Source organism: Rhopilema esculentum, chromosome 3, assembly GCF_057945365.1.
Source record: "Rhopilema esculentum isolate cy_ngs chromosome 3, ASM5794536v1, whole genome shotgun sequence".
In the NCBI taxonomy this organism is placed as follows: domain Eukaryota; kingdom Metazoa; phylum Cnidaria; class Scyphozoa; order Rhizostomeae; family Rhizostomatidae; genus Rhopilema; species Rhopilema esculentum.
In genome coordinates, this window is record NC_142817.1 from 3,361,679 (window position 1) to 3,373,909 (window position 12,231).

The 12,231-nt window shown below is 35.6% G+C and overlaps 2 protein-coding genes across 4 annotated transcripts in view; one reads left to right on the forward strand and one right to left on the reverse strand.

Annotated features, from left to right (window-relative positions):
• Positions 1–540: 540 nt before the first annotated feature.
• LOC135692744 (putative imidazolonepropionase) lies at positions 541–8,740 on the reverse strand. Its single transcript, XM_065211029.2, has 8 exons — positions 8,384–8,740; positions 7,939–8,003; positions 5,891–6,171; positions 5,243–5,468; positions 3,721–3,883; positions 3,396–3,451; positions 2,315–2,475; positions 541–1,759 (listed from the first exon to the last, which is right to left on the reverse strand). Exons 1-8 carry the CDS (start codon positions 8,628–8,630, stop codon positions 1,669–1,671), a joined length of 1,290 nt encoding a protein of 429 aa, XP_065067101.2. The 5' UTR covers positions 8,631–8,740; the 3' UTR covers positions 541–1,668.
• Positions 8,741–8,762: 22 nt separating this feature from the next.
• LOC148960498 (uncharacterized) overlaps positions 8,763–12,231 on the forward strand; it is a 35,467-nt gene continuing 31,998 nt past the window's right edge. For all 3 annotated transcript variants that reach the window (XM_089113324.1, XM_089113328.1, XM_089113320.1), the window contains exons 1-4: positions 8,763–9,082; positions 9,296–9,603; positions 10,373–10,626; positions 11,155–11,193. In XM_089113324.1, the coding sequence (XP_088969450.1) occupies positions 8,858–9,082; positions 9,296–9,603; positions 10,373–10,626; positions 11,155–11,193 (826 nt within the window). In that variant the 5' untranslated portion in view covers positions 8,763–8,857. The remainder of the gene's footprint in view (positions 9,083–9,295; positions 9,604–10,372; positions 10,627–11,154; positions 11,194–12,231) is intronic.

Below are 12,231 nucleotides of genomic sequence, written 5' to 3' on the forward strand. Positions count from 1 at the left end.
TTGAAACTGTTTCCTTTGAGGTTAATAGCAGGTACTGAGACAACAGACTTAAAAGCGTGTATCAACGAGGAAAGGAAGTCAGGAACAGTGGGCTCTGATTAACCACGTCGTTGTAGCTTTCATCTGACTTAATTGCGTAGCGGAGGCATCTAGGAGCCCTCAGGAAAAAAACGCTGAGACGGGGACCCTATTTATGGAGGACTGCAAGAATATCCCATCCAACGCATCTCATCGCAATACAAACACCTTAGCAAAATGTAATCATAAGAACATTTTCTTGTTAACTAGGGAGAGCTTAAGTGATAGAAAACGTTAGTTGACGAAATTTAAAAGTTCTTGAAAATGAGGTGAACTGGAGCGAAGTTTAAAAAACACAGATAAAAAAATTTGGGGGCCCATTTTGGGTGGGGGGCCTTTGTCATCTAACTAAGGTGCCATAAACAGCGTTACGCCACTTATCTAACTTCATAGTTGGATATCTTGATCACTTGGAAGACTATTAAGCTAGAGACTGTGGTAAACCGATGATAACAGCCAATCTTACTAAATAAACAAACAAATCATTATACATCCACAAATATATCATTCACTTACCAACACGTTTTTAGAAAATATTTCAAGATACTTTGACCAAGCCACATCTACTAAACCAACATGAATAAATATAAAAATCCAAATTTAAATATCACTAAAGGAAACAATAAAATATTATAAAACCAGCTCATCTGGATAATACTTAAAACATGAATGCTAATTGTCACCTATCTTTATCAAACGATGCCAAAATTTATCCTGTACTCTGGGTACCACAACCATATAAATTCGAGCGCGGAAATAGAAATCAGGACTAGGGGCGGAAAGTGCAAGAGCGTCTAGGCTGAGAGGAAGGAAAAGTTGCTCTGTTGTATCTAAATTTCAGAACTAGGCCGCCAGCTGCTAAAGCAATTATTAAGAGTACAAATGGAATGCTTAAGAGTTATATTTAAATTTTGGGATATTAATCTAGATTATAATTATACGGAGGTCTTAACCGAGCATAAACCTTCAGGCATTACAGTCTGAGCATAAACCTTCAGGCGTCGATCCTCAGGTTAAATAATAATTTTTTTGGATAATCAGTTTAATAAATAATTGACAAGTAAAATGAATTTATGATGAAGTAGCAAAACAAAACAGCTAATTTGCTGTTGTAAGTTCCAATCTGGAACAAAAGGGTCATGAAGGGGCCGCTCGAGCAAGTCCCTATTCCATTCCAAACTTCAAATCTTCAAAATATCAGTATTCAGGAAAACTATTATCGTTAAATGAGGATAGCAACCTTTTCCCATTCCCAACCATTTAAAAACTATATAAAAGCACCAAGCCGTAAAAAACAGGCTTTTTGTTAGGGTTGATCTGTTTTTTGCATGTCCGTTAGCAGAACTTGTTTACAAATCAGTACGAGGCCACACCAAGTGATCAGTCTCGGTTCTACCGTTAGCACGTTAGTATACCCTTTTACCGCGACTCTGAGCTAAAGTCCTCCAATCCGATCGATTTTACTTTGAAAATGGCCCGTACCTCTATTCTACATTACATTAATTTCGACATAGGAATGTTACTATGCACGATCGCTAACAAGTTTCAATAATGCAATTCATCTAAAACTAGGAAAACATTTACACGTCTTCACGAGATACTGTGGACGATCCTGCCACTTTTGATGACGTAGCTAATAAGCTCGTTATGACTTGCCATTTGGTAGATCAGGTGCTGCCACCTACAAACACAAACAAAAAAGTACCAACACGAAACGAACAAAACAAGAGAGTACTTAAAAGGAGAATAAAAGTCTTTATTTTTCTCAAAACTTCAGCTTTGAAACGAATATTAACGGTGTCTCAGCTTTGAATAGATTTTCAATTGACTTATAAAATCAAAATAACGATTGCTGAAATTATATCAATCACCTAATTATGTTCACAACGCAACTATTGAGTACAATATTTTCCAATGTTTTCCTGGCTTAATGTTTCCTGGTTTATATTTTCTAGCTTATAGCTTGCTATATATTACCTAGCTTATAGCATAGTGCATATCTCCTAGCTCAGTGTTTTGATCTATGTTCTGACGATTGATGCTCTGAAGAGTGCCAGACAAAAAGCTTAAGTATGAGTCAAAATGTTTGCTTTTTCAAAGCCATTTTTTAACTTTTGAACCCCCAAAAGATATGTTTAATTCATGTTTTCTTTGCAAGGTGACGTAGATCATGTATTCGTTCAAACCATAAAAGGAAATATAAACTTGTATAAACTAAAGGTGTTTACTAAGTTACCTGGGTGCATTGACAACTAGAAGATCAGCCACTTTCCCAACTTCGATTGAACCGTGGGTCTTTGATCGTCCAAGAGAGGCCGCAGCATTGATTGTAGCAGCAGAAAGAGCCTCGTTCATGGACATATGGAGGACAATACATGCTAAATGCATTGTAAGTGGCTTGGGAGGAAGAACAACAACAAATTATTAATGATGACGAATGAAATGACAAATAAGATTCTAAGGATTGGATTGCAAGTGGAGAAATACAGACAAATTGTAGTATAAAGAACTAAAAATATATATCAATGTATTATCCTATTATAAGCTGAGGTTTCCGAAGGGGCAAATTCTGGGAAAATTTAAGAACAGCCCCTTTTAAAGAATTATAGGAGCGAAACAACGTTAAGCTTCAATGCACTAGAAATTAAGAAATACCTTAAGAACTAGAGCTCGTGTTTATTGCAACCATGACAAAGATAATAATAGATATCTATCTTGGTGTGCGATTCAAGGCATAAATCCTGCTTAACGTAATGGACACCTACTGTTATGTTCGAAAGTCAAGAAGCATTGCACGATAGAGCTTGATATGCTGCAGTTTTTTACAATCTCATTTGCATTTTCGGTAAACGTGAATAAAGATTCTCGCAAAAACATCAATGATGCATGTGTTTCATCAAGAAGAAATTAAGCAAGAGCATATGCTGTCTATGAATATGCTATAGTTACTTGGTCAAAGTCTGAAGAATTTTCAGAACTCGCTGTCAAATATAACCAAAAATACATGTTTGATAAATCTTCCGGGGAGGCAAATGATGATTAGTTTATGCAAGCTAAACATGCATAAAGCTGCCAGATTCGTGGAACTTCTCAAGACAAAATATTACTAAAGATTGTTAGGACAAGCTTTTGAAAAAGAATAAGCATACCATTCAAAATAGGCATATCGCTACCTTCGATTATCAATACCTTGTTTAATGAGTTCTAAACCCATAAAAAGATCTCCATAAAAAAGATATATTGCTCGTTCTGACACACACAAAGAAATCTTTTTGAAATATCTATCGGGTTTCTGAACAAATATCGGGCAGACTCACCATTGACAAGCAAAAAGCATTAGGATTAAAATCTGAGCCAAGTGCAACTGCTACACCTAGAGAAAAATAACAAGGCTCAGTCGAATTGTTTATTCATGTACTAACATGCACAGCTCAATACGGGGTGAAAAAAAAACTTATGATGTCAGGAAGATATGGCATTTGCAACTTGAAATCTCGTGAAAATTAGGGTAGCAAACACAAGGCAATCTGCATCCTCAAGGGTAGAGTGGAGATTGCTTCTTATAATGACTATTTCAGGAATGGCAACTTCCAACTAGAATAGTTACTAGATGCAATTGCCTAATAAAAAGAGTCTGCTTACCTGCCTCAATCATTTTGCGAACAGGTGGAGGTTTTAATCTCAAAATGTATGCAGTGGTTGGAAGCACAACAGCAACAACTGATTTTTCACTCATGGCTTTGATTCCATCATCACTGATTTCTTCAAGATGGCTGATAGCTCTAGCATTAAGTTCTGCACCGAGCTGAAAAAAGAAAAGGCTAGTTAGAATAGTTGTTAGAATAGGTGAAAATTGGTTATTTGGACAGCAGGTATTAGGGAGAGTGTTAACGGAGAACAAAAAAATATTGTCAAGATAAACAGGCAAAAGTACAACATGACAAAACAACCTTTCAATCATCAAATCAGATAATAAGTTTGATCTGAACATGAAAAGTAAAGAAAAAAGACACAGCATAAGATTTAAGAGACCTTTATGCAAGACTGTGCCTATTTAATGATAGCAAAACACTATTTGGTCCAAAGCTTTGTCTTCTCTAACTTTAACTACTGCCCTTTAGTGTGGGGTTTTCCTCCTCAACTAGGTCTATGGAGAAGATCGAAAAATACAGGAACAAGCCCTACGCAACTGCTTTGCAAATCACAAAAATGCACAATGCATGTAGGTGGGCAAAGGAACCTCTGCATTGAAATTTTCAAAACTTGAACTGTAAAAAGGTCAAATCCTTAAAACATGCAAAATATTTGCGAACTAAGAACCTCTGATCGATCGTCACACAGTCCATAAGACTTGCAGCACTACAGGCCCCAACAAACAACTTTTGGTTCAAACAGCCTCAGGTCCCTCGGACCACTTAGAATGGCTTACCACAGGAAATAAAATCTGCAGAAAATTAATAAAAAAATGGGACGGACAGCCTGCACATGCAACATATGCAAAACTAAATTATTTAATTGTAAATTTGCATTTAAAACTATTAAAAATTGTTGTTTTAATTCATATATTTTGTAAATAATCGAATGCATGGTGTTGCACATTGTCAAAAAATCTAAAAGTTGGTCCTTTTTCAGAAAATGAGTCCCATTTTGTTAGGAAGATTATAAATGGTCAAAAATGCCCCCTTTCTTCAGTATTTAGTGCTCTTATTCTAAAGAGGCCCACATCTGCGTGGCCCAGCTTGTTGGGGGTATTGGTGCTGCAGCATTAGAAATTTATTACAAGGCAAAGCCTATTACCTGAAAACATCCTTTTTTAAAATAACCTACTGCATGGGCCATGATTTCTTGCAACTACTGTAAGGAGGATTACTTTTGTGCCAAATAATCATAAACTTCCTTAGGATGTGATAAGCTGCAATTGATTGGTCACTTGAAATCAGGGATAATGTCTGCAATGAGTCATAATAAAATATATTAACTATTTCTCTTACTTTGTGTGTAGGCATGACAAGTCAAAAGTGTCAGAGGGGTATGACCTGATCAAAATTTATGTGACTCAGATTGATGTATTTGTAGAAATAGACAAATATCGCATTAGCAAAAGACAGAATGAATCATAAGGAAAACATGATTTCTCTCTTTAAAGAGGTTTATAAATTTATACCTCTCCTGACTGCATTGGGTGCAATTCATCACCATGGAAATTTATAGCTAGGCCAGCCTCTATGCCTGCTTGTAAGATCTTGCGTGTTGAATCAGTATCAAAAACTCCCTTTTCACAAAATACATCAATATTTTCAACACTTAATTCCTTCTTTTGATTCAACTCTTTAATCCTGGGTATTTGAACATTAATCACATCATCAGTTGCCTCTTCCATTGTTTTCCCCCTAAAAAGTAAAAAACCCAAATTAGGAAATATTAATAATTGTACAGACTCAGAAGAATGCAAATAATGACTACCCGAATCTTTTATGAAACATGTATGTGCCTAACATTAAAAACCTGAGGATTTTCATATTTCCTAAAAAAAGCACACTGACAGTATCCCTTCTGTTGACCAGTAAATACTTACTAGTATTTCCCACAGTCAAGGGAGAAGCATACCCCAAAGAAGAGTGATCCCCAGTTAACAAAAGAAGGACTAGGAAATGACAGACAGCACAGATTTCTTAACGTAAGATTGTATAGGATGAGAATACTGATATAGTTTAACTATTGTAACTATTATGGCTATTACAATTCAATTCAATTCAAAACCAATTCAAAACACAAACAAATTATTCTGTGTGGCTAAATCCACAAATCTAACCTTGGGACAGCATGAGCACCACAAAAGGTGTTTGAAATCTCAATACTCATAAATTCCTTTTTTGCTCTTTCAAGTGCTTTGAGCATTTTCACTTCAGAATCTACATCAAGACCATAACCACTTTTAGCTTCAACAAGAGTGGTACCACACTTGACCATCCTCTTCAGTCTTTCTAAAAGGCTCACATAAAGCTCATCTTCAGTTGCATCTCTGACATGCTGAACAGTAAGATGAATACCACCACCAGCTTTATGAATGTCCATGTAACTTGCACCAGCTAGCTAATGTGTACAAAGACAAAGGAGTTGTTTAGTTGAAGAATCAAGTGTCACTCTTTGAACAATTGGCTTTTTGTGCTTTGCTTTGCTTTTGGTTAGCAAAGCAAGGATGGAGCTGACACCAGAGAGGCATTTGAACAAAAACACAAAAAGAGAGCTTGCAGAACCAACGTGTCTAACTTGAAAAGTCCTTCATAGCAAATATATTGTATTCTGGTGTAAGAAACTGTAATTGCTGGACTTGTGGCAAAACAGCAATTATGTTTTTAACCAAGCTGAGCCACCTTGGCTAATCCATGAGTAAAGCAAAGAAACCTTTTATCCCAATGTGTAGGTTATTTATCAAAGTTTTTTTAGAAAGGAAAGGTTGACATTGAGTAACCCAGTTTCTTAATGCTTTGGGTTCCTGATGTCATTAATCTTAACATTACAGGCCTGGCCGTTTGTATTTTTATAGGTGAGCTGTGAATCGCTCCCCTCATTTGCTGAGGCGAGCTAAATCAGTAACACAAAGAATGTACTTCAAAGACAATCGACAGATGACTTAATAGGCCCCTTTAGTATCTGTCGGTTGCCTTAATGTAATAGCCTCAGTCAGGAGTGTGATGTTTTACTTCTTTCAATTTTTATTTGCTTTAACCGTGACTTAGGCACCCCTTTACTTGAACATAGATGGAAAAATCCACGCTAAAATACCCAGTTTTGGATCGAAATAGGCCAATCAGAAAACGCGCGCACATGACTGTTGAGGTTGTCCAATCAGTGCCGCTTTCGTATTGAAAATGTTACCAACGGAGTCCTAAGGTGAAAACAAACTCACTTATGTCTACACAGAAGCGGTCGGTCATGTTTATATAGTAGATAGATTCACAAACAGCTAGATGGAACGATGATCAGACTTTGCCATTAATGCCAAACATGTTGTCGTTATAGTTTTTCATCCAATCTGAGTTTTTCAATAAATGCTGCTGGATAGTGGAATTCCATGTTTTGGTTGTCGTTTTTGATCTGCAAGACAGAGTACCCTGTTCTCTTTGAGGCATAGTTTTGTTTCTATTGCTGGAAGGGACCTGCTGTCTTATTATATCCTCAATCTACAATTCCTACCAATTTCTTCGACTTTTCTTCCAAAAATATTCCTGTTTTCTTAAGATTGAAAGGTTCTAATCGCTACAAACGTACCTTGCGCTTAACTATCCTTTTCCGAATAGATCGAAGTTTATGCCTATCATAACAAAAACCTCCCAACAAGCAATTGCAAAAAATGCAATGACGGGAGAAATCTCTGTTACAAAAATAAACCAATTAACCCTTGTGCGTTTTCATAATTCTCTGAATAGGAAATTTTAGGGGAGCGATTCTCCTTTCATGTTCTGTTTAGGAGAGCAATTCATAGCTCGCCTCAGGTTGCGAGGAGAGCATGGAGGCGAGCGCGAGCTATGGCTCGCCTCAAACAGACAGGCCTGCATTAGATTCCTAAAGTCAGTTTTTACACTAGGAAATTTTCAAACAGGATCTTGATGGGGAAGGTTTTTCGCAAATGTATCAGTAAGTCTCATCCGTGATTATATTGTTTCAAATGCTTGTGACATTTCATTCAAGAGATTTGCTTCTGTTCTGATGTTGATGGATTTTACAAAATTTCTGAGTTTTAGAATTGTTCAACATAAATTATTTCTTATTCATTTTGCTGAGAGTACCAGAGTTTCTTGATTTTTCTGATTACCCTGCACTTCTTTTTTGAAGGGTCATAAACCTGAGAATACCTACCTTCATTGCAAATTCATGAACTCTGTCTCCAACCCACACTGGATGTGTATGTCCATCAATAAGACCTTAAAAGAGACATAACATTGTCAAGAACTGAAGAAGTCATTAGCCATCATCAATTTATGGTCTCCTTTTAAAAGACCTAAACACACTAATTTAAAGCTTCTAAAAAACCAATATATCGTATATCTTTGATATTAGTTTGTATTTCCAATACCATCTCCTCGATTGGTAGTGGTACCACCATGGTTTGGCTAAAACTGCTCTTCAAGATATTCACCTACATGTCATTTCTTTTTATATCACTTAGTTTTAGTGTTGATTCGATAGTTTTCAGCTTTGATTCTAATTACAGTACGTTTATTTTGTATTTTGTGGAGGAAAATTTTAAATGTATCGACAGAACTTAACTTAACTTAACGGGCTTTTTTAGCAAAACACTAACCTGGCATAACAGTTTTTCCACTGGCATCTATTTCTTTATCAAAAACGCAGCCTTTGTATTTTTTTTCGATTTCATCGTCTGCACCAAAGTCTTTGATGCATCCATCATTTCCAACAACAAGAGACAGACCGTTATCGTCTTCACGGGATGCCACGTGTGCCATTTGGCTTCCACGAAGAAGCGTCTCTGAATTCAAACAGACATTCACAATTTGCTTTGCGTGTCTTATTATGAGTTTGTTATTCATCGTTGATACAATCAAGCGTTATCTAAACAAAATGTCTCGACGCTTCCTTGAAAAATATATGCAACAAGTGCAGCCTTCTTGTTGTTCTTGCGATTGTGATCTTCCCTCCCTGTTAATTAAACCTCGTTTTCAAACTAAAAGCGAGGTTATTTCAAAATTTTCTAGCCACGCTCATTTTAACATAAAAAAACATAAATGTTGCAACGATTACAGAATCAGAGCTTTAAATGGAAGCATTAGCTAAAATACAGCAAGAATTCTTTTCATTTTGCAATTATCGTAATGAATTGGGTGTTGACGATCCCAAGTGTCACCAACATGAAGAAAAGATTGAAGGAGTAGGCCTATCGTCTGTGGAAAATGGGAAGAAATATTTTATGTTCAGAATCGCAAACGATAGGAAAGTAAAGAATAGCAACTGTGACATCTTTGTAGATCTCCGTGAAGCTAAAGTATGTAGGCTTTTCATTTCAAGAATAACTATTCAAAATCAAGCAATTTGTTTTATATTACTGCAGATGCAATAAAATGTTACATATTTTCATTTGTTTGTGTCAAGTACAAAGTACAATGAACAAATTATTCATTTACCAACACATTTTGTTTCGTTTTATGCTACTTCAAGCCCAATTTTCTAATTATTTTTGCTCTCTGTGATTTTCTAGATTAATGGAGCAGAACTGAAGGAAAATGGCTTCCTAACAAAAGGTCTTCCAAAAGACAGATTTATCAGTTCTTTAATTTTGAATGATGCTTGTACCACAGTCAGTGTTATACTCAACAGGAAAATGGCAATAAAAGCTTTTATAACAGAGACTTTGAGGTCTACTTCAATGTTAAGTTGTGCTGAATCCAATCAAATTTGTATTATCTATCCAAACATTGATCATGGTTCAACATCTGAGGAACATTTTAAAACAGCACGGACATTGGCAATAGCATCTCATCTCCAAAAGATTCTGGAGCAAAATGGGTCTGTATTTTCTTACGATAAAAGCATTCATCTTGTGTGCTGTTCAAATTGATTTCAATGAACTAACTTTTTGTAAATTTTTTTTTGCAGTTTGATGAAAAACTGTGTTGCTTTTGTCAGGTCTACACATAGTTAATAGAGGAAAACTCTGGTTATAAAACACGGTGCACTTCAAAGGCCCACCTTATTGTTCTGCATTGGAGGTTGAACTTGCGTGTCACATGACCATGACCGTGCACAAGTTTTATCAAAACATGGTGGTTGTCAGTGGAGAATTTGTATTCGAAGACGATTTTGATCCTATTTCGATGCTAGTTCTCCTCTATTAACTTTGTTCTACAACATTCCTATAAAATTGCAAACATCAGTTTTTTTATTAGCCTCCCTCCTATAATTATCTGTTTAAAAGAATCTGAAAAATGAATAGATTATTAGAACAAAATCTTTTTCAGAAGTGGTGAGAAGATTTTGCTGTCCAGGCAATTTTGCTTTTCCCGTAATTTATTGTGCACTTGTGCCAACATATATTGTCATGGATATTTTAGATATCACATTTCATTTAGTTTTTTTGGATTGTAAATGCTATCATGTGTCATTCACAACGGACAAATGTACTTGGGGTTTATGACATAACATAAGATTTATTGTTCACCCGACACTTTTTCTTACCAAATTCGAAGAAATTTTTTATTGTACATAACTCTGCTTAAATTTATTTTATTTGAAGAAATACATTTCTATTACTGCTCTATACAATTTTTATTTGCAGTCAAAGGTGCCATTTACTATTAAATCAATGTACAGAATCACATATTGATGTGTATGGTGAACTATTCAAAGAAATTTTTGAATCAAAACTGGAAGATCTGCATTCACAAAAAGAAATCATTGAAAAAATAAAAGGCAGACTTGTTGAAGATGCAAAAGTAAGCCTATATAAAAAAGACAACAAAGGAGGTGATGAAATATTTCCAGTTGAACTTGATTTTGGGAGATATCTCAAAGAAAATGGAATAAAGCAAGGTACTTCTAGTGCAATTTTTTAGACATAATCAATTTTCTGATTGGCCTATTTTGATCCACAACTGGGTATATAATTTTCATCTTGTTTTTTTGGACCCTGATTCTGACGTTTTATGCTCTGAGGAGTGTCAGACGAAAAGCTTTTAGTATGTTGTAGAATGTTTGCTTTTTTCAAAGCCATTTTCAAATTATGTACTGCAAAAAAATTGTTCACATAACCAATTAACAGTTCTATAGGAGAAATCCTAGAAACTGTCAATGCAAAGTAGAAGGTAATGTAAAAAAACCTTTCATTATGGCTTGCTTTAATTCTTCACCAATAGCAATGTTCACAGGGGTGTGGGTAGTCATTGAGACAACAGCTCCCACCATCATCCTTAAAATTGAGTTGTCCCATCACACCCCTGTCAATTTTTTAAATTGAGTTGTCCTTCTTGATTTGGGATATAGAAAAGTTATTGGCAATAGTGCTGGGCAAATATAAGTATATTTTTACTTTTTTCATTTACAATTTGCATTTTGCTTCAGGTAAAGATGGTTTTGATGTGAATTTGAAAACTTCAGTAGGTATGTACACTATTCAATTGCATCCAAACTTCAGCTATTGAGCTTTAGTTGTCTCCTCAACTCAGGACCTTTTTTAACATACTAACCAAGGGGACAATGGTCCCTGCAGCCCCAGTGACTTTCCATTGTTTTAAACTAAAGGCTATTGCTGTCCTCTCTATATATATGTACAAAGTGTTGCCCCCTACAGCTGATTTCCTTTGAAAAAGGCTATGCTTAAGTAACAATAAAAACGGGATAAATTTGCAATTAGCCAGGCACATTGAACACAGGGGCAGAACTGGGAGCAAATTGGCAAGGGGGTTTATGGCTCCCAAAAAGATACTATCAAGTCCCCTTGTCTGCAGCCAGTCTCTTTCAGATTCCGTAACAATGTAGCCATTTCTTGGATTTATAAAAACGTCTCTTTTTTCTTAGTAAAGTTGATAAGTAAAAAAAAATTAACAGCTAGCATTTTTGGGTCATAAAATTTTTTATGGTTGACACATTCCCCAAAAACCCTTAAGATGAATGCAATTATGTTTATATTTGTCTGTAGACAGTTCTGTATTTCATTCATCGGCGGTTAAGTAGATGATAAAACGCCTGCACCTTGAAAATACATACCCTGTACTAAGAAGGAAACTTCTAGTTTGCGGCGTCCCCGATGGCTAGTTCAATATAAACAAATGTTACATCAAACAAAACCCCCAAGAACAAATTATCAATTTCATAAGAATCAAAACCCATTCCTTGTGAATACATGCGTGTAAAGTTTTTAGTAGTTATATTTGGTTACAGTCCTATCAAACTGCGCACTGTATTTACGGAGATGGTGATAATTGAAATGATGTATGATGACAAGAAAAGGGAAGATTTGCCAATGGCTTTCCTTGAATTATAACTAAGAAAGGGATTTATCTTCACCGTCATTTTCACCGTCATTTCAGTAAAAGATTCATTAATAAAACATATCTTATGGAAAATAAAGCATTTTTATCAATGCCCCATGTCATCGAGGACAGTTACCGTAAAGTCAAATGATTTGTTTACGGTTTG